This window comes from Mesocricetus auratus, unplaced genomic scaffold (assembly GCF_017639785.1).
Source record: "Mesocricetus auratus isolate SY011 unplaced genomic scaffold, BCM_Maur_2.0 Super-Scaffold_100013, whole genome shotgun sequence".
NCBI classification, from domain to species: Eukaryota; Metazoa; Chordata; class Mammalia; order Rodentia; family Cricetidae; genus Mesocricetus; species Mesocricetus auratus.
This window is the reverse complement of record NW_024429196.1, coordinates 20,969,267-20,994,931: the sequence shown is the minus strand read 5'-3', so window position 1 is coordinate 20,994,931 and position 25,665 is coordinate 20,969,267. Positions and strand designations below refer to the sequence as shown.

General features: G+C 40.4%; 1 protein-coding gene across 1 annotated transcript in view; it reads right to left on the bottom strand.

Moving 5' to 3' along the window:
• Itga8 (integrin subunit alpha 8) overlaps window positions 1-25,665 on the bottom strand; it is a 174,543-nt gene that overhangs the window by 53,761 nt on the left and 95,117 nt on the right. The window contains exons 17-23 of the mRNA XM_040755473.1: window positions 25,457-25,611; window positions 23,867-24,004; window positions 23,347-23,414; window positions 21,713-21,860; window positions 14,724-14,816; window positions 9,529-9,608; window positions 4,934-5,014 (exon numbers count right to left, since the gene is read on the bottom strand). Of these exons, the coding sequence (XP_040611407.1) occupies window positions 4,934-5,014; window positions 9,529-9,608; window positions 14,724-14,816; window positions 21,713-21,860; window positions 23,347-23,414; window positions 23,867-24,004; window positions 25,457-25,611 (763 nt within the window). The remainder of the gene's footprint in view (window positions 1-4,933; window positions 5,015-9,528; window positions 9,609-14,723; window positions 14,817-21,712; window positions 21,861-23,346; window positions 23,415-23,866; window positions 24,005-25,456; window positions 25,612-25,665) is intronic.

Here is a 25,665-nt window from a genome sequence, read left to right as displayed (position 1 = left end):
AGAGGCAAGAGGAGACAGGGACTGGGGCAGCGGTTGACACTCAGACACACATCACAGAAGGCACACCCTGCCTTCTGAAGGGTGGAGATGTAGAGGCAGAAGTAAGAGTCGAGATAAATCCCACAGGCGTGTGTGCTGGTGCTAAGGCTGAGGCTGGAGAGATGCTCCATAGTTAGGAACACTTGGATGTAGGAATGCTTCCAATATATTCTGTGAATCTAGTATCCCTTGACACTCAAGAAAAAAGATACTTAAGAAAACTATAGAACAATTCTTCTCATGAGCATAAATGTAAAAGTCAACAGCACAATGCTAGCAAGCTCAAGCTAGAGTATCTTCTCCAGAATGCAAACTTAATTTAAACTTTTGAGACAAAAATCAAGCAGTTCAGTTTTCGTGGACCCATGGAGAGGGAAACAGAACCATTTAGTCATCTTCATAGATGCAGGCACAGCACTTGACAGAACTGAGTATGTATGCATCCTAGCAGTTCTCAAGCAAAAACAAAACAAGACAAACAAATTTTAAAAGGGATCGGCCAGAACTTCGTAAAGGGCATCTATGAAAACTGTAAAGTTAACATCAGAAGAAATGTGAAAGATTAAGTGACTGTAAGAGTGAGAATAAAGCAAGGATGTCTCCTCGTACCACATCCATTCAGTAGTGAACTAGCTATAAGAGAATAAAAACAAAAGAAGGGCATTCAGCAAGTCCAAGAAGAGATCTGCCCTTTGTCCTTACCTTCTGTGGGATAATTTCTAAGATACCACATGACTGTCAGAGATGACAAGGTGTGTCTGAGACTTTGGGATATGCCAACAAGGAGACTTACTGTGAGGTTGTCTAAATCAGAAAGAACAATGGTAATTTATATGGGAGATTTGGCCATATCATATCAGTCATCTTGGAGATAGAAATCACTTGGGTGGGCAAGGCAATTAATCAATAATGTCTCTGATGAAACTTTGAACCTGAGGCATGGCAGGCGGTACACCCTGCATGTTATTACACATCAGTCCTGGGAAGTAATAGGTCATACTCTCCAGACAAGGACAAAGAGAAGCCAGTGTTTGGCATTTGTCCAGTTTCTTCCTTATGTCCTTCCTTTGATGACCTTAATCTGATTTTTCCCCTAGCCATAACCTATTGTTGTGAGCTTTGGATGGGATCTGTAAGCAACTGGTGTTAGAAAAAATGGGACTTGTTCTCTTTTGCTTCCCATTGCTGGCGACCAAAAACAACTTTGGAAAGGAAGGAGTCTATTTCAGCCTACAGTTTCAGGTACTACTCTATCACCTAGGGAAGTCAGGGCAGGAACTTGAGGAGAAACTGAAGTGGAAATAATGGAGGAACACTGTTACTGGCTAGCTCACAAGGCTCTGCTCAGCTAGATTTCTTATACAGCCCAGGCCCAGCTGTCTAGGGATGGCGCTGACATCTAGGGGGTCTAGGGAGGCTGGGCCCTCCCACATCAGTCATCAATCAGCCTCTTACAGATGTGGCCACAAGCCAATCTGATTATGGCAATTCTTCACTAGACGGTTCCTCTCCCCAGGAGACAAGGTTGTGACAAGTTGACAATAAAAAAAGAACTAAGATGCTGTTATTTTTGGGGATCCTTAACTTTGTAGTTGGCTAAATTTTCGCATATACAGTTTGGAAAGTAAAAGGAAAAACTATTTTTGTTCACAAGCAACATAAATATGCAATAAAAACTTCTAGGAAATCAACAAAATGTCACAGTAACTTACATGCTTGCCAAAAGATGAGGAACTTACTATGCCTGTTATATGGTGGAGTAAAACACCTAGGACTAGACCCTTCTATTTGAACAAATGTTTTGTTTAAAAAGTGCCACAGTGGCAAAAGGGGTGAAACGATGACCTTTTCAACAAACAGGTCAAGAAGAAATGGGATAGTCACAAGCAGAATGCACCTCGGGCCTTAATTCACACCAGCCACCAAGAAAATTGTAATCCTAAATATAAACTTAACAATGGAGAAAGGAAAAAACAAAGCTTGCTGTGACTTCAGAGAGACAACCATTACCCAGAGAGGACACAAAGCATAGAAGCTATAACAAAATCGGTTAATATGTAGATTTTCATTCTTTAAACAACATTATTAAGAAAACATAGAACCTCATACCTCACACAGAGAGAAATCATTTCAAGCCCAGATACATATTAAGTGATTTTCTACCCAGGACATGTATGGGATTTTTATAGCTCAGCAACAAGACAAACAATTCCATAGCAAATGGATGAAAGTTTGAAGTAGATACTTCATGAAAAAAGGAGAGACTAGTGACAAACAACTCTGGAAGGGACATGCAGTATAGCTAGTCATTAAGTAAATGGACTCTAAAAGCCACATTTATTATAGTAGGTGTGTGTGTGTGTGTGTGTGTGTGTGTGTGTGTGTTATATCTCACATGCTGGCAGGGATGGGAAACATGGAAGACTCTTGCATTGCTAATGGAAATGCACAAAGGGTGTGGCTCAGCCCTTCAACCCTTCTGCAAGGCAATTTTGCAAGCTCATATAAAAATGCAGTTGTAATATAACTCAGTAGCTACATTTGTGAAAAGAAAATGCTCTAACAAAGACTTGTATGTGAATACCCATAGCAGCTTTATTCTTAATTGGCACAAAATGGAGACGACCAATATGGTCACCAAATGGGGAATGAATCATTCATTGGGTGCCCAGACAAAATGGAATATTCTCACCAACAACACAAAACAGACTACTGATATATATATATATGCAAGGACATGGCTATTTCTCAAATTATGCCAATTAGAAGGCAGACTCTTCTGACTGAGTTCACTCTGTTACATTCTGGAAAAAGTAAAAGTACAGTGACAGAACACAGATCAAGGTACCAGAGTATGGGTGTGGGAGGAGGGTTGTCGAGAAAGGAGCCCAAAGGAGCCATTATTTTCCATGGTCTCACAGTATCCTACAGACAAACTGGGCTCTCCAAAGTGTGAGTTTTACAGCATGCAATTTATATCTCAAACTGACACTGGAAACTCAGTAAGCTAGGAAAAGATCTGTACAGGATGACTGACAGCTTAATATCTGCATTCGTGGTCACAAATGAATTCCTATGGGGCAACTAGTGGTTGAAAGTGCCTAATGTCCTGAGTTGGATCCCACATACTAGGAGAGAACTGACCCCCACCAATTCTAATCGGAGCTCCACAGTACCTCCTCCTGTAAGATAAATGTTTAAAAAGCTCTATGTTCCCAAGGAAAAATACCCAGTTATTTTAGTAGAAATATGTACACGAATTTCCCTTGATAGGAAGAACAAAATTGCAAAATGTAAAAAAGTAAAATGTAAAAAGTACCTCAGTTTTACTTAGGAATTAAGAAACTGGCTGGGCATTGGTGGCGCACACCTTTAATCCCAGCACTTGTGAGGCAGAGGCAGGCGGATCTCTGTGAGTTCGAGGCCAGCCTGGTCTATAGAGGGAGTTCTAGGACAGCCTCCAAAACAATACAGAGAAACCCTGTCTCAAAAAACCAACCCCCCCCAAAACCCTAGAAACTGTACGTTAGGTCTTCAGCCACTCACTACTTCTCATCTAACCTGAGAGCTAGTTGATTATACAGTACACTGGAAACTCTCATCCAGTTCTTCTGGGAATTGGATTTCGTAAAAATAACATTAATTTGGTATCAGTCACTAAAGTGAGTAGCACACTTATCTGACCTTGAAATCCCATTTTTTAAAAACATATTTCTTGTTAAAGTTCTTCCACATTGTACCAGAAGATGTACATGAAAAGTTCTAAAAATTAGGGGTGTGGAAAGCTCCAAACATTCATAGAATGAATGGGTGATGGCAGAATATTACACCATAGCACACTCTTGTATCAATAAGCTGATTAATTACAAGCATAGGTACTTAAGATAGGCAAATTTCACAAGCATTTATGTGAATTTAAAAAACCCGCGGATCTCTGTGAGTTCGAGGCCGGGCTGGACCGATAGCCTCTGAAACAATACAGAGAAACCCTGTCTTGTTTTTAAAAAAACCCACAGTAGCATGTATTAATAAGGTCATAGGATAAGGTTCAAAAGACTATCTCATAGGAGAGTTACAGTCACCGTTTCTGAGGGTGAGCTCTGGAGGCAGATTGGCTGTATTTATATTTTAGCTTTCAGTGTTTTCTAGCTGTGTGGCCATAACCCCCTGACTTGTACACTGAGGGGCTTGACATGCAGAGTTTCACAGTTGTTGTCCTGGAATAGTGAGCATCAGTTAAGACCTGTGGGAAAGGAAAACAAGCAGGATCCTGGAGCCCAAGGATAGTTTGGTTTAAAATACCAGTTGAGGCTTTTAGCTAAGTTATTGCTCTGAAGAAAGCAGAATTACAATAACAAAATCAATAAGATCCACATATGTATAAGAAAAGAACTTCTACAGTCCAATTTCATTCTCCACAAAACAAGGAGTCATTCTCCTCCTCCTCTCTCCTCTTATTGCTTCTTCAGTCAAAGAATAGGATGGATGGAAATGACAGGAGACAGAATACAGAGCCATTGACCTTCATGTCTATGCTAACAGTTTATTAAACTCATGATGAGACGGGACAAGGTTAAATGGCCGCCATGTTAACATAATTATTGTAAAAGTGACGATTTTCTTTCATACATCTATAGATTTAGTTTCTCATTAGTGGTACTTCTAGTTTGGTTACTAAAGTCTTGTTCTGGGTAATTAAGTGACTTCTTGTTTCTATATCCTTAGACTTAATTATTATACAAGGTTTATTCTGCTTGCTGATAGTCTAATGCTGAGTAGGAAGAATGAAAACCAGTCACTTAACTGAACATGAATCTTGCATGTAGTTCTGTCTAGTATATTTCTTAAGTCTATACATAAAAAACTAAACTCAATGATTTGATTAACCACTTACCCTCTTATTTCTACTTGAGCGACAGCAGTGATGTTGATTTGCAGGCTCACAAAATTGCTGTCTGGATTGTCCTTGTTGGAGCTAAAACACAGCGATGACACGATGTCAGTATCCATTCTCACACTCATGGGAAACATTCTGTATATCACAATAGCAAACCACACTCCTAATTTCGTCACTTGGAAAAACCATGGTATTTATTCAACAAAATCATAACCATTTGTCCAGGGAGATGCTAAGAGCTTTGGGGATCCACAGAAACCAATCAACTGTCCCTGGGGTGATGCCTCATTTGAAAACACAATGGAGATGGAAAGAGACCAATAGATTTAGTTAGAGTAAACTGAAGGGGCACCAAATTGCATTTGTTTTCCTGCTTCTACTTCAGACAAATTCTTTCCCCGTCATGCTCAGTGCCATTCAGATAGGAAATGACGGCTCAGTAGACTCCAGATTTTCCATGCTAATAAAGCAGAGACTGGCATAGATGATCCAGAGCAGCATATAACTGAGAAAGCTTTTGGTCTTGGCTTTACAACACATCACACCATATATTGTTTTGTTGGCAATTTTATCTTCTGTATGGTTTATTTCTTAAGTTGATGTTAACATTTAAATAAGTGTTTTATTATATTTATAAGTTAATATTAATATATAAAGTGAGTGTTTACAGTCATTTCATACTTATGGGCTGTCTATGGCAAGGACCAGGGGGAGTTAGAAGCCTGGGCTATGGCATTGAGAGGCACAGAAAGCTGGGCGTTGCATAAGCAAACAGGTCAGAGGACATGGATACTTGTGAAATGTTTCAAGAGTCTTAAGGGAGGATGAGTTTCATAACTCCTCTTTGAATGTGGCAGAGAAATGTAAGTTTGCTGTTTTTCCCTCAAGAAAATACGATTAATTATCAATTACGGAACTGAACTTGGTAAAAAGAATACATGGTAAGCAGTCAGGGTTTATAAGGAAAATGAACTAGAATCCCAAGAGGCTCAAGCAGTGCATCTTGGATGCTGCTGCCACCCACACTGTGCTTTCTTCAAAGTCAGAGGTGGACACTACCACTCCAGGAGGTGCTTATGACCAGGTTTGTAAGAAGAGAAAAGCCTGCCTTGTGGTCCTCATGAGTGCTGCTTGCATTCACTGGGCAAGCTCACACTGTGAAGATGGCAAAAGGGTAGATTTGCATTAGTGTTCTGATGCTCTCACAGTGAGGGCTTGGCAAAGGAGTGGATAAAAGCCTGCTTCCAGCCAGAGAAGACAGGGTTGTTTCAGAAGTACCTTTGAAAAGACCTGGTCAGTTGTAGTTATTGATAAGGCACTGGTAAAGATATAAACTGGCAAATATCAGGCTCATTCCGTGATGGGGACTTACCCTGCTGAGCTTGTGGCAGGTCCACAGGGACTTCCACCTCAAAGTTAAAGCCCAGTCTCCAACCACTAATTTCACTATTACCACATCTAGGGGGAAGTGCTTATTTCCCCCCCTTTAAAAGGGAACATTTAAAAATTCAACTACTGAAAATTATCTTTGAACTTGAGTTTAACATGAGGCTGTGAGAGGATATATTCATTGTTTTTAATCACATGTATTTATTTATCCATTTATATGTGTGTATGTGAGTGTATAAATGGGCCACAGAATGGGAATGGAGGTAAGAGAACTGTAGGAGTTGGCTCTTTCTTTAAAACCAAGTAGGTCCTGGAGGGACTGAACTTGGCCATCAGGTTTGGCAACAAATATGTTTATCTGTTGAGTCATCTCCTCTGGCCATCTCCTTTGAAATCCAGCAAAGTAGTGGCTGACATAGCTCAGTACCTCTTTGTTTAATGACCCTTACTCCATCACAGTATGCCAGTGGTGGAACACTTGCTTTGCATTGTGGCAACGCTGACAAGGTTCCCCGTAAAGAAGGATCTGGCTCGATATATAACTCAGATGCTTCCGTGACATCTTTCCTGGAAGGAATTTCCCTTCTGGGATTATAACCCATGTCACATGAAAGGGACATTGTTATTCTCTTTATTAATTCGACCCCATTTCTATTGTCTCCTGTTTCATAATATTCCTTCTGTATTCCTGGCCTTGGAATGCTAATGAAGACATTATAATGCCATTTAACCATTACTGAGAAAGCAACTTCAAGGATACTCACAAAGGCACGTGTATATGTGGAACTGTGAGCTATCATTCAGAGTGGAGAGCCAGTTCCCTGTACAGACTTTGAGAGACCATTTTATGCAAATATTTTGTAAAGGGAAATATTTTAAGTGGATTAATGTGTGAAGCCAACGTACCTTCTGACTTTAATTTGTACAAAAGGACATTCGCTGGGCATCATGGTGATCAATACATGAAAAATTGCAGACTGTGAAGCATTTGATTCATTTTCTTGTTTGAACATATGTAACTTGAATGCAAAGCTTCCTCGATGAATTCTTATATCTTTGGAGTTAGCTAGCAAAGCATACTGATCACCACCTTCAAATACTTTTATTTCCCAAATACATTGAGAATTTGATTACTGATGCATAACCAAGTTTTTCCCTGCATTTTATAATTTTCAAAATAATCTAATATTATCTTGAGCAGAAATGAAATATGATCATGGCTTGTTTTTAGAAGAATGTGAATGTTAACGGTGTGGTCATTTCTGATTCTACCATATTCAACACTTCATCAATGAATTCATTTTTATAAGAGAAGTATCTTTCCCCAAGTGACAAAAGGCTTTATGCCAGTAACAAAAGGGTTTTTATCCATGAAGAATCAATGACATCAACAATGATGGAGAGAAAAAGAAGCCTCAGGATTTTATCTAAGGTGACATCAGTGCCTTCACTTTAATAATAAACACTCACAGGATTTTAAAAATGAAAGAACTGGGGACCGCAAAAAAAACTTTGGGGAAATATATGTTTGGATAGATGTGAAGAACTAATTTAGTAATCTTTAGATAAAATGAATTGTTGCAGGAGAATCAGTTGTTTAAATCCCATCACTAATGTGGGTAAAATCTCAAGTCCTAAGATTCAAAAAGGTCAGAAGCTAATTAAGCTAATTACAATCAAGAAGCTAATTAAGGAGAAAAGAGTCTCTGGGCCAGTTAGAAGGCTTGCTTTCCCTAGAAAGTTGGATGAAAGCTTTGGGTGGGGGTAGGGAGAGGAAGCAGGTAACACATTTAGATTTAATTGATTACATCCTTATCCTAAGATTTTTCTCAAACCTTTAGTTGATGTAACTATTCTACCACACAGATTATCATAAAAGTTATCATATTCTAGTGCCCCTTTGTCTTATAAGATGTTAAAGTAAATTACATAGTATTTGATAACCAAGTAATAAACACCAACTTTACAGCAATTTGCACAGTTATATCAGGGGTTCCACATACTGGGAAAATATAAATAATAATGGGAAATATCCATATGACGTCTGTATCAGTGTTTTTAAAGCTTTATAAATGCTTGACTGCAAAAGGAGTCCATTTGGTAGGGCATCTTGTTAGATTTATGTCTTTCAGTGAGGAATGTCTCATGCCCAAGACAATTATTCTGTGTTATATGTTAATTATATCATGTTACATCTATTCCACTCCACTCCATTCCATTTCCTTTTCTTTTTGTTTTTCTTTCTTTCTTTTCTTTTCTTTTCTTTTTTTTTTTTTTTTTGGTTTTTCCAGACAGGGTTTCTCTGTGGCTTTGGAGACTGTCCTGGTAGCTCTTTTAGACCAGGCTGGTCTCGAACTCACAGAGATCTGCCTGCCTCTGCCTCCTGAGTTCTGGGATTAAAGGTGTGCACCACCACTGCCCAGCCCCATTTCCTTTTCTTTCAATATGAGTCTAGAACCATTAAATTGGTTCCATTACAATGGGCTGGAGTTCGGATCTGGGAAACCTGGGTGAGCATGTTGTATAGGTCTTCCTGTTGATGAAAAGAGCAAACAGAACAGACAATGAAAAGTTAAGGTCATGACCAGATCCATGGATAGATTATTCATAGAACAGCTAGGTAGCTGTCTGCGTGGCTCAGGATTGCTAGAGAAGGACCTGGTCCCCACATGGTGTTAGGTAGTGTTGACCTGCCACAGAACTGCCACTCATACCATCCAGAGTCCTGGTCCTTCTTGAACCTTCAGGAGAGGACAAGATTTCACTTGCAAGATCTATTTTTTCCCATATTTCCCCAGGAGAAATGGCTGCCTGCTGAGTGCAGAGTAAGGTTAGGTTTAGTGCCTAACTTTATATAATATAGTATTGTATAATATAGTATAGTACCGTCCTGTACAGTATAGTACAATAGTTCAAGAATCCTGTGTTCACAAGGAGAAAAAGAAGAGGTGAATCAACAGGGGTCGGGAGCTGTTCAAGACAAAAATCTATTTTACACCCTGGCCTTAATCTCTTTCAAAATATAAAATAACAAAAGAGGTAAAATAATTGAGAACAATGAAAAAGAATGGGGTGGTGAGAGTCTAGATTCTAATTCTAGGAGAATTTTTAATGTGCAGGCACTTGGCAACAAGGTATATATTTCACCATGCATATCTTTATTCATGAGGTTTGTCAACAAAGTAAGCATTCAAAAGTCTAACCTTCTGACTTGGAGATCGAAGTTAATGCTTGTGTTTGTTTTCTCCAGACGAGGGACAGCAAATCGGAGGCCCAGAGAAAACTAAAAGCAAAACACAGCATACATGGGACACAAAGGTATCCACAGGAGGACCCTATACACATTGTGACAGTACTGCCTTAGTCAGCCCTCCACCCCTACTCCAACCATCATCACTTTTATCTCCTGCTCTGGATGTCTGGGAGATAAGAGGAAATCTGCACAAGAGACCACAGGGCCCAGAAGACTGGGCTCAATACACATTTTGGCTCTCTCTGTTTAACCTGGTTGCCTCTTTTCTACCTCCTTGATGCAAAACTTCTAACAACACAAATAGAAACGATTTAGAGAACTGCAATGCTTCTGTTTGACAGATGTGGGTGTAGTTGCAGAGATCTCAGCTGTGATGCCAATGCAATAATGTAGGAGATGCTGCTAACACAATGATGCTCAACCAAGAATGGAGGGTACAGAGTTCTGTGTGCCATCTATGTTAGTTATGGTTAGGAAAGTCCACACAAGCAGAATTGCTTTATGTTTAGAACAGTGGGAGTGTATTGTAAGGAAATATTCCAAGAGAATATGTTGTAGTCAGGTTGGAGTTATGGTTATGTGGACTCCTTTGTCCTCCTTTATTTTCCAAATTGTAAAAAATTTCTCTTAATATTTTTGTATCCTGAAATAGATTTTTAAATTGAGAAAAGAAAACTCATGAGGAATCTAGATGAGGAAGTGAAAAAGATAACCAATACAATGATACCATCTGTGTACATGATGGTGGTACATGGTCATCCAAATACTGTTTTGTGCCCTGCTTGCCTTGTCTCAGGGAATGACAACCTCTCTGAAGTAGGGACATTTATTTATGTTGACATCATCCAACCCAATAGCTATCTGAGGATTAGAGTAACCAAGGGCCCTGCTCCAGATACAGAACAAATCCAGGGCAGAGCTGGAATTTCAGTCCCTGTAAGATGGATTCCAGAAGCAGCCCTCACAGCTATTGCACTGTGAGAATAAAGCCAGCGATCAAAACCAATGTTACTTAAATCAGAATCAACGACCTAAAACAATTTATCGTAGTTCCTCCTTCCCATGGTCCTTACCTGATGGTTTTGGCTATATGCATTAGCATCTTTTTGTGAATATATGTTTGTGTGTGTGTGTGTGTGTATGCGTGTGTGTATGTGTGTGTATATGTGTGTGTATGTATGTGTGTATGTGTATATGTGTGTATGTTGTGTGTATGTGTGTGTATAAGTGTGTATGGTGTGTGTATGTGAGTGTGTATGTGTGTGTGCATGTGTGTATATATGTATGTGTGTATGTTGTGTGTGTGTGTATATGTATGTGTATGTGTGTGTATGTTGTGTGAATGTGTGTGTATGTATGGGTATGTTGTGTGTATGTGTATGTGTGTGTGTTGTGTGTATGTGTGTGTATAAGTGTGTATGTGTGTATGTGTGTGTTGTGTGTGCACATGTGTGTATATATGTATGTGTGTGTATGTTGTGTGTATGTGTGTGTGTGTGTATGTATATGCATGTGCATGTGGATGTATGTGTGGAAGCCTGAGGTTGACATTGGGCTTCCCTTTCTCTAGCTCCCCACCACGTGACCTCATTTTTATTTCTGATTTAGCTTGTTATGATCATTCGCTGAACCTGGAGCCAGGGATCTTTCTGTGTCTGCCTCCCCAGCACTTGGTTTCAGGCTTGTCCTGAAGCACCTGGCTGGGGAGAGCACATGAGTCTTGGCTGGAAAGCATGTGCAATGCTTTATGCCCCAGTGAGGAACTGCTTTAAGATTTCAAATGTGTGTTTTCTGTTGGACCTCTGCATATGCTCTTCTCTCTTCTTTGGAAGATTTTTACTTTTACTTTGTCTTGTTTTTGTTTTTGTTTTTGTTTTGTACTTCAAGAGCTTTGGAAAACTCCGGCTTTGTGACTCAGGGTAAGAGAGGTAATGAATTGGCTGACGTCATGGCCTAAGTCAGGTATGCTTTCCTTCTTTGTCCTTTGTCTGCATTATAATTCTCTTCTCACACAGCCCACAATGTTGCGAATATCAAGTGTCCTGTTACATAGGACTAATGTGTTTCCATATTATCAGGCATTTTCTAAGTAGCAGGCTTCTGGTGGTACACCAAGAAGGGTGTGATAAAGATTGTTGAAAGAATGAGTGTGTTCTTGTGCATGTGTGCACTCACGGAAGTCTCCCTATATTGTGGTGAAGGCTGCCTGATGTTGGTTCTCATTGCAAAACGATCCACATAAAGTGAAGACAGACTAAGACTGGACAGTTTCCTATTGGTGAGCAGCACAGGCAGGAGCTGGAGAGACGATGACTCAGCCGTTAAGAGCCCTTGCTGCTCTTTCTCTTCTGGTCCCTATGGACAATCCTGCACATGTGGCATGCACTCTCTCACATATGTCCATACACATGAATAAAATTTAAAAATAGTCATACATATAAACTAAAATAAGCATGACAAAATAGTAACTAAAATATTTTGGCTCATTTGTCTTCCTATTTTTTGGAGAAATTTGCAATCTATGAACCTTGTTAGCATATAAAAACTATTTTATATCACCATGACATCTGCATGTAAATGACTTTTCTCTTTAAAAATTAGAAGTCAGAAAAAAATTAGAAGTCAGACTTCTGATTACTGAGTTCACAAGTTTAAGTTGAAATTGAAGTCACTTGAAAATTTTTATTTTAAATATTCCTGGTGATTTATTTATTTGAATCTTTTTAAACACAGGGACTGTATTTCCAGCTGCAATTTGCTCCACCCCTTGGATGGGAAGTGTTTTCTAAAGAACAAAATGAAGAGTGAGTGAATCAACATGTTTTATACCAAAACAGAAAGCAATAAAATTTGATGTGTTTGAGGGCATTAAAGGGCAAGATAAGAAACCTATTAGCTTTCTTCTACTAGGGACCTGGAGATAAATGAATCTAAACAATTTACTTCCCTGCCTTCTTAAGATTATTTGCTGGTAAAATGGATTGATAGCCTCTCACATAAACACTTCCATGGTTCAGACCTCACTGCTCTTTCCACCCTTTCTTTTCTCAATGTGGCACTGGCAGGCAGTGTGTAGTTCAGTTTTAGTCACAGTTATTGCTGCTTTTAGATCATCTGCTGTTTAGATTTAACACTCTCACTATTGACCAAGAATGAGTGACCCTACCTGTAGACACTGACATTGATACCCTCATGTCAAACCAGTTTCTTCCTGTCTTTTAGGTAAATACCTTTATATTACATTGAGTGGTTGGGTTTATCTCCTTGCAAACCAGCAAAAAACAAATTGCTAGTTTCTAACTAAAAGGATTATAATGGGCAAATGTCCCATTCTGTCTTTCATATCTTCTTTTTAACATCCATCTGTTGTTCATTAGTTTTCATTCAAGTGCTTTCCACAGCATTGGAGACCAAATCGAACATGGGCTTTGTGGTCAGGCCTAGTTGCAATCCTGGTTCTGCCTTTCATCATCAGTGTGACTTCAGGCAATGTGTTTGACTTTGCAGGCCACAGTGTCCTTGTCTAGAAAATAGGTGAGATGCAGTAAGATAACATTAAAGTAGCTATTGTCTAATGATGGGCTTGGAACACAGAGGAAATGAGTCCATGAGAACCAACAGGAATCTATTACAGGAATCCGACTTGCATTAAAATGTTTACATTAATGAATTAATTTTTTTAATACAAGAAGTAAGTTTACATGAATCCACCTAGCTACATTTTTTAAATACCCAAGATCAGTACAATACAGTGGTGCAAAAGAGTAAAACTTTTATTCAAATGTACACTATCCTAGAGTGTAAACTGGGAAGAGCTATTATTTAAGAAAAAATTGCAGATATTCAGTTAAGTCTGTGAAACACTGGCATAAAAGACTGATTTTCTAGAAGACTTATCAGTACCTTTGAAATATAATCTGGATCCTCCCAAGGGATGCATAGGATAGGTGACAGTGTCCCCAGAGCCCCCTTTAAAGGATGGCCGAGGGGTGTGGCTGTTTAGAGTCCACCAGGAAGGTGTTCCCATGTAAACGTATGCAATCATACGTTTCCACAAAGTTCTTTTCAAACAGAATATTTCGACAATAACAAAACACCCAAGTTTAGGATTTTGTATGTTCTCTTTACTGTGACTTAATTGTATAACATTTTCAGATTTCAGAATTTTTTCATGACTGCAAAATTGCTACTGTTATATTTCTTATGAGGTGTTGTTGAACAGCTAAACTGTAGTCAGATAAAATAACTTTCTTGTATTTAAAAAATAAATTGATTGATTTGTTGATTTGCTTGTGTGTATGTCACATGTGTGCTGGTGTTCATGGAGGCCGGAAGAGGCTGTTGAACACTCTGGAGCTACAGCTATAAGTTGGTTGTGAGCTATCCCATGAGGGTGCTGGAAACTGAACTCTGATCGTTTGGAAGAAAGCAGAACTCTTACTGCTACGACGCCTCTCTACCCCTATTTTTCAAACATAGGCCTAATAAAGATCATTTGCAAACCAGAGTACGACTCTTTTTAACATGAACATATTCATATGGGAGGCATATTGGAAAAGAGGTTTTTGTCTCCCCCCCCACAAGTGTCATACAGCACAGGCTGCCTTGAACTCACTGTAACTTGGGGGTGGTCTTGAATTTCTGTTTCTCCTTCTGTCAACTCTTGAGTGCTGGCTTTATAGGCATGTGACCCCACTCCTGGTTGGTTTACATGGCACTGGGGATGGAACCCCAGGGCTTTGTGTGTGCTAGGTAGGCATTCTATCAAGTAAGCTACATTCTTCGCCCTCCTAAGTAGTTTTTTTAAAGCTTTTTTAACTTAAAATTGTAGTTTTAAAATAAAGTCTATATTAAAATTAAAAGAAAAAACAAAGCAAAAGTCTGATGTGTACATGTTACTGACTTTCTGTGACTAAAGATACAATATGTAAAGTCTATAATGTGTGTGAAAGCATATCTTTTTGTGGTTTTGACCCACCATTATCACTCCATGTAGGTTAATATGCTAAATCCCTCTATGCCAGTAATTTCCTGGGCAATCTGTTTTAACTGCTGTTTGCTGGGTGCTAATTGGGGAGTTTTCCACTAGTCCTCTGTAAAATTCAATTAGCCAGAGATCAGGGAGGACTGCTGGTATTCTCTTACATTTGTTCCAGTCACCATCGGGTTCCCAAGGTCACACACCACCATCCTGGTCACGTTTTCCATCTTGTACTCACAGCTCAGTGGCCGCAGTCCCTACAACAGGAAAAGAACACCATTGTGGAGTTCAGGGGCAGAATGAGTTACATCCTGTTGCATGCAATGTGGGAGGCCTCAGTGCTCCCCTTGATTTCAAACACCTGTGTGGGTCACTCTGCACACAGTTAATCCAATCTGATTCCATTGACTCAAGAGCAAAAACCAGAGGAATGGGGACAACTTAAACTTTTAGGGAAAATTGTGTAAACACATGTTTTGCTGAGGAATAAAAAGGCCCAAACAGTATTTATGCAGACATTTTGTACTTTCACTAATCTTAATGTTAAACTCAGAACAGTAAGACCAAAAAGTGATCAAAAACGAACAAACAGATTTATTCATTATATTACTACTACAAAAGCGAATTGGTGGGGATGCACAGTTATTATGTCTCCATGGTCATTTGTAGGGGAATTGCCTCTAACCCAACTTTCTACACATCACAGAGGAAGTTAAAGATGACCCCTTCATTAGGTCTTACATGTCAGATCCTTCAAACATCCAAGATGTAATTTTTTAAAAATTAACTTTTTAGTTTGGAATACAAAGGAATGAGTTTATTATGGCATTTTCTTTCTTTTTTTAAAAAATACTTATTTATTAGTGTGTGTGTGTGTGTGTGTGTGTGTGTCTGTGTCTGTGTGTGTAAGCACACATATGTTTGGGTGACTTTGAAGGCTGGAAGAGGGTGTTGGATTCCAGGATTTGGAGTTCCAGGCATGATGCCCTTGAATCCTCTCTCAGCCCTTGCTGATGCGTTTTCATATCTATGTGCTATGTACACATTGCTTTCAATTGTCCTCACCTGCACTGCACTCCCATGTCCTCTGATTAAGTTTATGGTTTGTGTCTAACTGGTTCTTCCCGTTTCTGCCCCTCTCTACACCCGACCCCGATTAGAATCTGTGAGTACTCCAGCTTGAGGCAGTTCTTGTTTCCTCTGAGTAACTCTCAAGGTTGGGCTGATGAGAAGGGGCTCAGAGAGCTTGCTTTGCAGCTTTCCTAAGCCCAGCTGTCTTCACACTGAAGCCAATGGCCTGGAAATCCACCTTCACTTTCCACTGAATTCTCTTTCCATCTCTCAAAACCTGATGGTGTATTTGACAACTTGTTACATTACTCCATCATTTCACTCTAAGTCATTCCAAGTCATCGAATTGTGGCCTGTCACCTTCATCCCCAAAGATAATATATGGACGGCTTTCACATTGGAGTACCCTTTGGGGAACTTCTAAAAAGTCAGTAGATGAACGTTCCTAAGGTGATGGTCCCTTATTCATGTGTTAGTGCTGCTGGGATTTTATTTAAGGAAACAATATAAGGTTTTCAAGGAAAAGCTTTAGAAATGTTTCCCTATTCCTTTCTACTTTAGGGACACTACCCTCCCCCCAAATCCTCACCAAAACAAAGGAAAAAAAACCTCTAGTCTCTACATGAGGAATGCTACAGTCAACACATTTGAGACTGTAAGTATTAGGGCATCAGGGCTTCTGGAAGCAAGCCCATCTCAGGTCTCAGTGTCTTGAGCAGAGTTTGCACAAAGCAGCTGAACAGGACAGAAGCAGCTCACCCACTGTCCCTTAAAGAGATGGCAAAGGGATGCCCACTGTGAGCATCACCCAGGTAGACATGCACAATCTGGTTAGTGGGAAAGAGCTGAGTGACACAAGTTCTTTATAAATACCTGCAGAGGGTGTGGTAACTATCACACATCTCTCCAGAGCTCGTAATCTCTTTACTCAAACGTAGGTTTATCATGTATTCTTCTTTAGAACTGGTAACTAAGAGTTATTAATCATGAAAGCAAAATGAACTTAAAAGGCCCTTTGAAAGTATCCATGTTTCCCCTGGATATAACTCAAGGATTTAGTTTTTATAGTTGTATGTTTGGCTTGCTTGAAAGTAGAAGGTCACATGCACTTTTTAAATTAAAAATATGTATTTTGTGTGTTATGAGTATTTTACCTATATGTATGTGCCTTACATACCCAAAGAGGCCAGAAGGTGGCATTGGATCCGCTGGAACTGGAGCTATGGTTAGCTTCAAGTTAGCATGTGGGTGCTGGGAACCAAGGCCAGTTCCTCAGCAAGAGCAACAAGTGCTCTTGACTGCTCAGCCATCTTGTCAGTCCCCACACGCACATTTTCCCACCTTTCCACAAACAGTTCTTTGACATCAACTGAAACACTTTCCCTCCTACATCCCCTCTTTCCTGTTTTAATATTTATTTCTTCTCTCTCTCTCTCTCTGATGAAAAAAGAAACCAATTGTTTTTTCTAAACATTTCTAGATTGTTTTTCTCAGTGGTTCCAGGGACATTTTTTTGTTCTAATCCATTTATAGCTCTTCGAGCATTATTCACTGCCTTACTCATTCACTGAAAATATTTGTCTTGGGTCGGCTATTTTACCAGGTAAATGAGACCCCACGTCCTTACTGAATTTCTAATCATGGTAACAATTCTAGCAGATGAATTGTAGCAAGCAGCAGAAATGCAGTCACAGAAGAGTTCAGTTTTTTGTTGTTGTTGTTTTGTTTTGGTTAGACAGTAAATAGGATTTAAGGAAGGTATGCATACATATTTAAGCTATCAAAGAAGAGGGCATCCTAGAAGGGGTAGAATCTCACTAAGCTAATGGGGAAAGGGCTTATTGGTACTTCAAAACAGATGAGATCTGATTGGCTCTGCAATGCAACAGCCAAGTAATTTGAGCACACCGATCAAGTATCCTTAGCTATGAACTCCAGAACAAATTTGATTCTTCTCTATAAGGTCAATATCATGATCCGGCAAATTCAATGCAAGCAAGAGCTCAGAGCAGTATCCAGACCATGTCAACTGTGCAGTACATGCTGGTGACCTTCATGTTAGCCACCTGCAGTTATTAGTCGGCTTTAACCATTGTGAAGACATGAAGGATAAGCATAAAGAAGTAAGGCTGCTACAGAGGGTGAAGTTTTAGAGCCAGTGTGTCAGGGGAAAGATCACATTGGAGGCATGAACTGAATAGAAATTCACTCCAGTGGGAATTTAGGTCACAGGGGTGAATGAAACAGCAACTAATAGGGAGGCTTGAGTCACAGGGAGAAGGAAGAGCATGAAGGATTAGCCCTTTGAAGGATCTGAGTCTTACCCAGAAAGCAGTGGAGAATGCATGAAGGCTTCAAGACAGAAACTAACACAGTCAGTCTTGCTTGTTAGCATGATGGTTTCTGTGCATCAGAGAGGCTTGGGGAGGGGAGATGGAAGAGGAGGCTGGAGGGGGAGATGGGGAGATGGAAGAGGAGGCTGAAGCAGGAAATGGGGAGATGGAAGAGGAGGGTGGGGGAAAAGATGGGGAGATGGAAGAGGAGACAGTTAATATCCTGGTCTAAGCTGTGTCAGCCTGGAAGAAGGCAGTGGTGATTTCAGTACTTGGAGAGAAGGATGAGGACTAGGCAGATTTGGGGTTGATTTTAAGCTGCAGATACCAGGTGGTTGTAGATACCACTCTCTGAGACCGAAAATGAGCCATGAGGATGTGGGAGAGTGAAGTCTTGTTGTAGAGATGGCAAAGGTTGGGAGGGATTTGAGTGGGTATGTAAATGAGGTGTCTAGAATAGCAAAATCCACAGAGACATAGATTAGGAAATTGTCTAGTGGAGAGGGGAAGCAGTAGAGAATTATTTTATTTTGCATGGATACAGAGCTTCAGCTTTGGACAGTGGCAAGTTCTGGAGTTCAATGGTGGTGATGGTCACACAACAATGTGCATGCAATGCTGCTGCTATTTTCCCATTAAACATGGTTAAGCTGGTCTAGGTAGGTGGCTCAGTACAATAAAGCATTTGCTACACAGATGTGATGACCTGAGTCTAGGTTTCCAGTGTGTACATCAGAGCCAAGCACCTCAGCATGCGTTTGTAATCCCAGCACTGGTGTGTGGGTGAAAACCAGTGGTTACCACGGGCTCACAGGCCACTTAGTCTGGCCACTGCAGCTAGATGCAGGTTTAGTGACAGAGATAAATTGCCTGAAACAACTAAGGTGAAGAAGTGACTAAAGAGGACATCCTGATATCAGCCTCTAGACACTCTAGACACACACACACACACACACACACACACACACACGAGTATGCACTACATTTGACACATCTACCACATACCTGTATATGAGTGAGTGCATGTGCAAAACATATGCACACATTCATATACCATACTCATGTATACACACAATGGTTAAAGTGGTAGATTTGATCATACAGGTGACTACAGTAACAATGTATGTAGATAGGGTTTTCAATTCCAGTTTTCTAGAAGATGAAAGTTTCCAAGACACAACATCAAAACTGACTACCAGGGAATACCTACTATATTTTCCGTATGAGGCAAGCTTTTATATAAAAATTTCTATGCTGAGTTTAGATTTAGAAGTCCCAAACTTCAAACTCCTTAAAAAACAAAAGAAATCAGGTCAGTTTAGACATGGAGGGTGTGGAGAAAGTCTCTGCCCAAGAACCATTGATAGAGGGTTAACAAAAGGCTAGGTTAGCTTTCAGTTGTGATTATGGATAACGCTTGTTACAATGTTTATAGTCAAAGATATGGTGATAAGGGCTCTCCAAAGAAATGAACAGCAAACTAGTAAAAGAAATTTTAAAACAGATGCTTTTTAGAAACAAAGTCAAGGGTCTCTGAGATTATGTGTAGGAAATAAAAACAAAAATTTGAGGGGAACCCAGAAATGTTTACAAAAACACATTTAAGTTACATGTTTATGTTTGCTTATATATAATTTTCATGTAAGCATTTGTAGGTGCCATGCTTCTGCTCTCTCTTTTTAAGAGATATATTTTTAATGTGTGTGCTTGTATGCATGCTCTCTCTCTCTCTCTCTCTCTCTCTCTCTCTCTCTCTCTCTCTCTCTCTCTCTCGTGTGTGTGTGTGTGTGTGTGTGTGTGTGTGTGTGTGTGTGTGTGTGTGTAAGTGAGAAGAGGCTGTCAGGTCACCTGGAGCTGGAGTTCCAGGTGGCTATGAGTGCTCAGCAGGGTTGGTGGGATCTGAACCAGGTCTTCTGTAAGAGCAGTTAGTGATCTTAGTCCCTGACCCATCTCTTCAGCCTTTCTTCTCTTTTGTGCTCCTTGCTTGCAGAGGTGTTATTATGAGATGGCATTTTCAATTCAAAACGGCCACTGAACACCAGGAATATGTTGGATGAGTGCTGCACTCTGCTTTTTAGATACCGAAATAACTTTAACAGAGAAACAAGCATAAAGGCATCATAACTAGAGGAAGGAGAAAATGGAACGATGTTAGGTCATTCCTTGGAGAAATCAGAATACCAAAGGATGCTGATGGTTGCAGTGGAGGAGGGAAAAATGCCATGACAACTGTGAATGCTCTTGAGGAGAGCAGGGAGACTCTCCCTCTAACTGTCATCCCTGCTCATGGATGGATCTGAACACTTCCCCATCACTGTTTTAAATCACTCTCTTGAGGACTTGGTACACAACCTGGCAAGTGTGGATACTTTTTAATCGCTTTCTTCAATATAAAAGCATAATGCTTTTAAGTGTCAAAGATACTTGATTGCTGTTTGGTTCAATTTTTTTGAGAAAATAACTCAACTAAAACAAGACATGTAAATAGAGAAATTTTTTACCCTCCATTTTTTCTTTTTCCTTTCCTTCTTTTCATCCCTTCTCTTCTTCCTCCCCTTCCTTTTCTCCTTCCTTCCTTCCTTGCTTCCTTCTTTCTTTTCCCACTTCTTTCCTCTGAAAGCCAGTATAGGCTGGCCTTGAGCTTGTGATCCTTCACCCTCTCCCTCCCAAGTGCTAGGTTATAGGGATACACATACACACCGAGCTCTTTCTATAGCTTTTTAAAAGCACTTACAATCACATTACTTCAGATGGGCTACTTTCCATGACATTGCTCAATCATTAGAATGTGAAAGCCCCTTAGAGAATGTGGTCTTGGGAAACTGGTAGACACGTAATAAATTATAGTTACATAAATCCATCAGCAAGCATTTATGGAGAGCATGTGCTATTCCTATTCCTGTGAAAGAATGTGAAACTTAGTCTCTGCCCTTAATTGAATGTCTCACATATTCCTGAAATGCAGAACCTGTCAATCTATCAACCATTTGTAACAGTGTTTTGGGGTTGTTTGCTTACTTATTTGTTTTGGTCTTTTTTGTTAGCTGATATGTAGCTCAGGCAGGGCTTCAACTCATGGATCCATTTGCCCCAGCCTCCTGGCTGCTGGGATTACATGTGTGTCCCACTGATCTATTTAGAATATTTTTCCAGACAAAGTGATTAAGAATACTTCAGGTTCCCAGGGCACACTGAATGGGAAGAGTCATGTTCTGGTAATGATCTGGAAGGCCATAAATAGCAATGGTGCCATTTCAATAAACAGCGATGCTGGGGACCGACACACCAAGGAGAAACAGGCCCTTCTCTGGTCACAGTCCTGAAAATGTGGACTCAGAAGAAAGACAAATGTGCTTGTTTCCCTTGCAGTTCCTGTTCAGGCTGTTATCAGTGCTCAGCAGGACTGGGTGGCTCGTCTTCCATCACCAGTAATAAAAACCAGGCCTCCCGTGTTCTGCTTGGAACTTAAAGGAACACAAAACAAGGCTTGCAAAGCCAGTGGGGAGTGGGGGTTAGCCTGGGAAATGAGTCATTTCTCTGCCTCTTTGGCTGCTCTTTTCTTTGCCTTGCTTCAGCTCCTGGTCTTTGGCTGGCTGGTCTTTGTACTGTGGCAAAATACTTCATAGCCCATCTCCTCCCTGGCTCACTGCTGCTATGAGCTGACAAAAGAAGGCACCATCCTGATCTCCTGAGCAGAAAGACTCAGCCTTGTTGGTCAGACTTAATATTTACTTGGAGTCAAGCCTTACCTTGTTGTTCCGCTCAGTCCCAACATAATCCGCTTCTTCGGGGATCATGACGAAGAGTTCAGCTTCGTAGGCTCCTTCTCCGTCGTTTCTTGCATTTATTATGAGCATAAGGTGATTTTCATCCCCGATAATTATCTGATGCTTGTCTCTAGGAACAGTTGAAAATGAGTGGGTGTGCAACTCAACGTCACTGGCTTCATGAATCTATTTTAGAAATTTAAATAATGTGTGCCTGTAATCTAAGCACTCAGGAGTTGGGGGTGGGAGAACTGGGAGTTTGAGGCCATCCTGAACTATTGGACTGCATAGCAACAGTCTGTCTCCAAACAAACAAATGAACAAACCAAGAAAAAAAGGTAATGATTTAGGAGGAAACAAAGAAAATATCAAATGTAAGGCCAGGAGTGAGAAAAAAGATAGCTGGTCAAGAAGGACAGGTAGGAAGATTTAAGAGAACAATTTCTGAATGGGGAAGGTGGAAAAATGTTCAATGATGTGCAAGCAGCTATTTAAAAATTTGTTCTAAAAAATAAAACCAATACATATCATTTGTAGATTCCAGGGTTGTGTCCTCCCACTGTGACAAATTTGAAGCTATCAACACACTGATCAGTCGGCTAACAAAACTCCTGCAAACTTAACATTTGACTTCGGAGCCAGAATGAAGAGCTCCCAACTCCTTCATATCTCTGAGAACACACATTAGGGAGAGAGAGCTGTAGAGAAAGAAAGAAGGCGTGTTTAGACAGTTAATAGAGAGAGGACACACGGCAACATGGATTCAAAGAGGGGAAAACAGGCAGGCGAAATAGGATCTCAAATGACTGATAGAGGGTTCTGAAGTATTTTAAGGAAATTTTGTTCACTTTGAACTCCAAATGAAACCAATATTTAGAAATGCCTCTTCCACTCAATGCTATTGCTTTTGACACTTAGTAAATTGTGAACATTGGGGCAAGTCCCCTTGAGAGATTACCGCACGGATTCCAAACTCTGGCAGTGCAGGAGTTCCTGGGAGAGAGGAGTACCCCTACTCCTATTTCTTGCCACAACATAACAGTGCAATTACCAGCTCTGGAGTCAGGGCTCCCCATTACTGGCAGCTGTGAAGCTCTTTGATTCTCATTTGACTCTCTGACACTTTCTGCTCGACTCCCCAGTGTGTCTTTTAAGTCCTCCCTCAAGTAAATTAAAATTAATTTTGTTTTGACAGTTTTAAGGAGGTCTTTGAGTCATGGGGTGCTACAAAAACAAGTTTGGTTAAGGTGTGGACTGAACTGGCTTGTCTGAACCCTTCCTCACTTGACTGAGCTTCGTAAATATAACTTGAGCCACACCACAGATGAGTTTACTTTCAACAAAAAAAAGCTTTTGCCACCCGCCCCCCACAACTACTGCTGAAAGATGAAATGGTCCAGGCAAGATCTCAGGGTGTGTCACTTGACACCAGTGACAGAGGACGGACCAGATCAGAGGCAAATCCAAAATGTGACCACTCTCAAGAATTTCATGCATCACTCTCTCACCCTCCCCTACCCCCAGTTCTTGGAAGAATATAGTTTCTCAAAAGAAGCTCTAAGTAAACACCCATGGACCACCAGGTGCGATGCACACGTTTATTTATTTAGACTTACGGTCTGGCTGACAGCTTCAAGTCGGGAACACACAGATTGTCTTCTCCACAGTCCACCAGGATGTGAGCCTGTGTTGAGCAAGTGGGGCATCAGAAAGAAACCGAGAAGATTCCAAAGGGTTCTACCAACGAAACCAACACTTTTGTTTCACTGCACAGGGGCCTGCCCAACTACATACACCGTGATATTAAGTGACCTCTCGACAGAGCCTTATTTCATAGCCCAGTTCCAGTTTGTGCTGAAATGTCTGTAGATGATGATAACTGGCACTGTTCTTAGGATTACTGCCTATTTTGCTTCCATTGTCACTATCCTTGAACAAATTAAATCTTGGTTGCAGAAAGGTAAAGGTTTCCAAAATCGAAATGAGGAAACATGCTAGGAACATGTCCCTAAGGCTATATACCTCTGAGCACAGATGGAAATAAAAGGGACCAGCATTCATCTTCAGGTCACAGGAACAACTCTCTCCAGAGAATAGTAGCAAAAATGCCTTCAGACTTTTACACTAAGGTCTTACCTGCTCAGTAACTACATTGTCCCTGTAGTGGTTCAAAATTGGTTTCACCTCCAAGCCATCTTTAAAGATGGAATCATCCAAACTGTAGTTCAGGCTAATGTTGATTGGAGATAATTTATCTCGGAATTCAGTTTCATCCTAGGGAAAATAATCACCAACTCAAGCCCATGAAATGACTACAAGATGTTAGTGTGTGACAATCAGGCAACACTGGATCCCAGTAGCATTAGTGAATGACAACATTCACTGTAACAGGCTGAATTGGGTGCTCACATGTGTGGTATGCAGTAGCCAACAGAAATAATGTTGATGAAATCACCTACAACCAAGGCTTCTCTGGGGTATTCTAGAGCAATGTTTCTCAACCTGTGGGTCACCACACCTTTAGTCATGACCTTTAGAGAGTTGAATGACCCTTTCACAGGGGTCGAATATCAGATATCCTGCACATCAGGTATTTACATTATGATTCATAACATTAGTAAAATTACAGTTATGAAATAGCAACAAAAATAATTTTAAGGTTGGGGTCACCACAACATTAGGAACTCTATTAAAGGGTCACAGCATCAGGAAGGTTGAAAACCACTGCTCTAGAGGAAATCCTCAGGTAGCCCATCCTCCCCACCTGACACAGCATAGTTCAATTCACCCAGTAAAACATACACCATAAATGCCAGAGAGCATTCAGAGTTAGGATTTTTGTTTTGTTTTGTTTTGGTAAAGTTACCAGAAGGTTCTCTTGGGTTCAGAGGCAGACAACATTTTACTCTTACTTCTTGTTCCCTTTTGTTATTTCTTTAAGTCAGTTCATGAAGTTCAAAACTACCTTCAGCACCTTTGAAGATGCCTTGGATAAAGAAACAGAAGGCCTCCTGGAGTGAGGAGAGAGCAGTGAGCTGTAAGCATGCAACTAGCATCCTGCCCTCCAGTGTACCAGCCAAGGCTTCTCATTCTCAAGTGTAGTTGTGAATCTTTGGTCCTCACTAGGATTCTCCATTAGCTAAGTCCCTGATGGGATGAGAAGAAACGGGACTACTGACCACCATCTAACAACTGGCAGCATGGCAGTGGATAATTGGGTCCCAGATAATATGAATTTTAAATTTCATGATAATTTGTAAAAAAAAAAACAAAAAATCACTTAAATAAACACAATTACAAATTATTTTTAATGAATGTTTGGTTTTCTAAATATTTTCCCAAGCCATCTCTAAATGCATCCTGATAAAAATCTAACAGGACATACTCACACAGGATTAAAAACAATCAAATAAATTGTGTTGGACCTTTATGTATGGGAGAGGGGAGGCAGCTAGAAATGAAAGTCACCTGAGTTAAGTGCTGTTATCAAGATTTTGTTCAAAGCAAAAAAGAAAAGGAGCCTTAGAAATTAATAGCAACAAATCACTGGGTTAGTTGAAGTCAGGGTCAGCAAGAAGTATTCAACCTTAAACTAGGGTTTCCTCCCGGGAAAATGAAGTAGACAGATGGGAGGTCTGTGGCACGTGTGATGGTCAATTAGATAGGAATGGCTGCAATTTGGGTTTGAATGTGAGATGCCCCAGAAGTGGTTTCTAGAAAACTTACTCGAAGGTAAACGAGAAAGTCCTGGCAGTGGAGGGATTTCTGCTGCTTTATCACAAAGGGAAAGGTGAGGTGGGACTGGTGGTTGTGGAGGAAGAGCGTCCGCTTAATGGCTCCTTTTTGCTTCAGGAAATCTAGCTGCACCTCGGCGGCCAGAGCTAGAGGACAAAGAAAGGGTAAACAAAGTCACAGGAAGAAAAACACTGGGAACC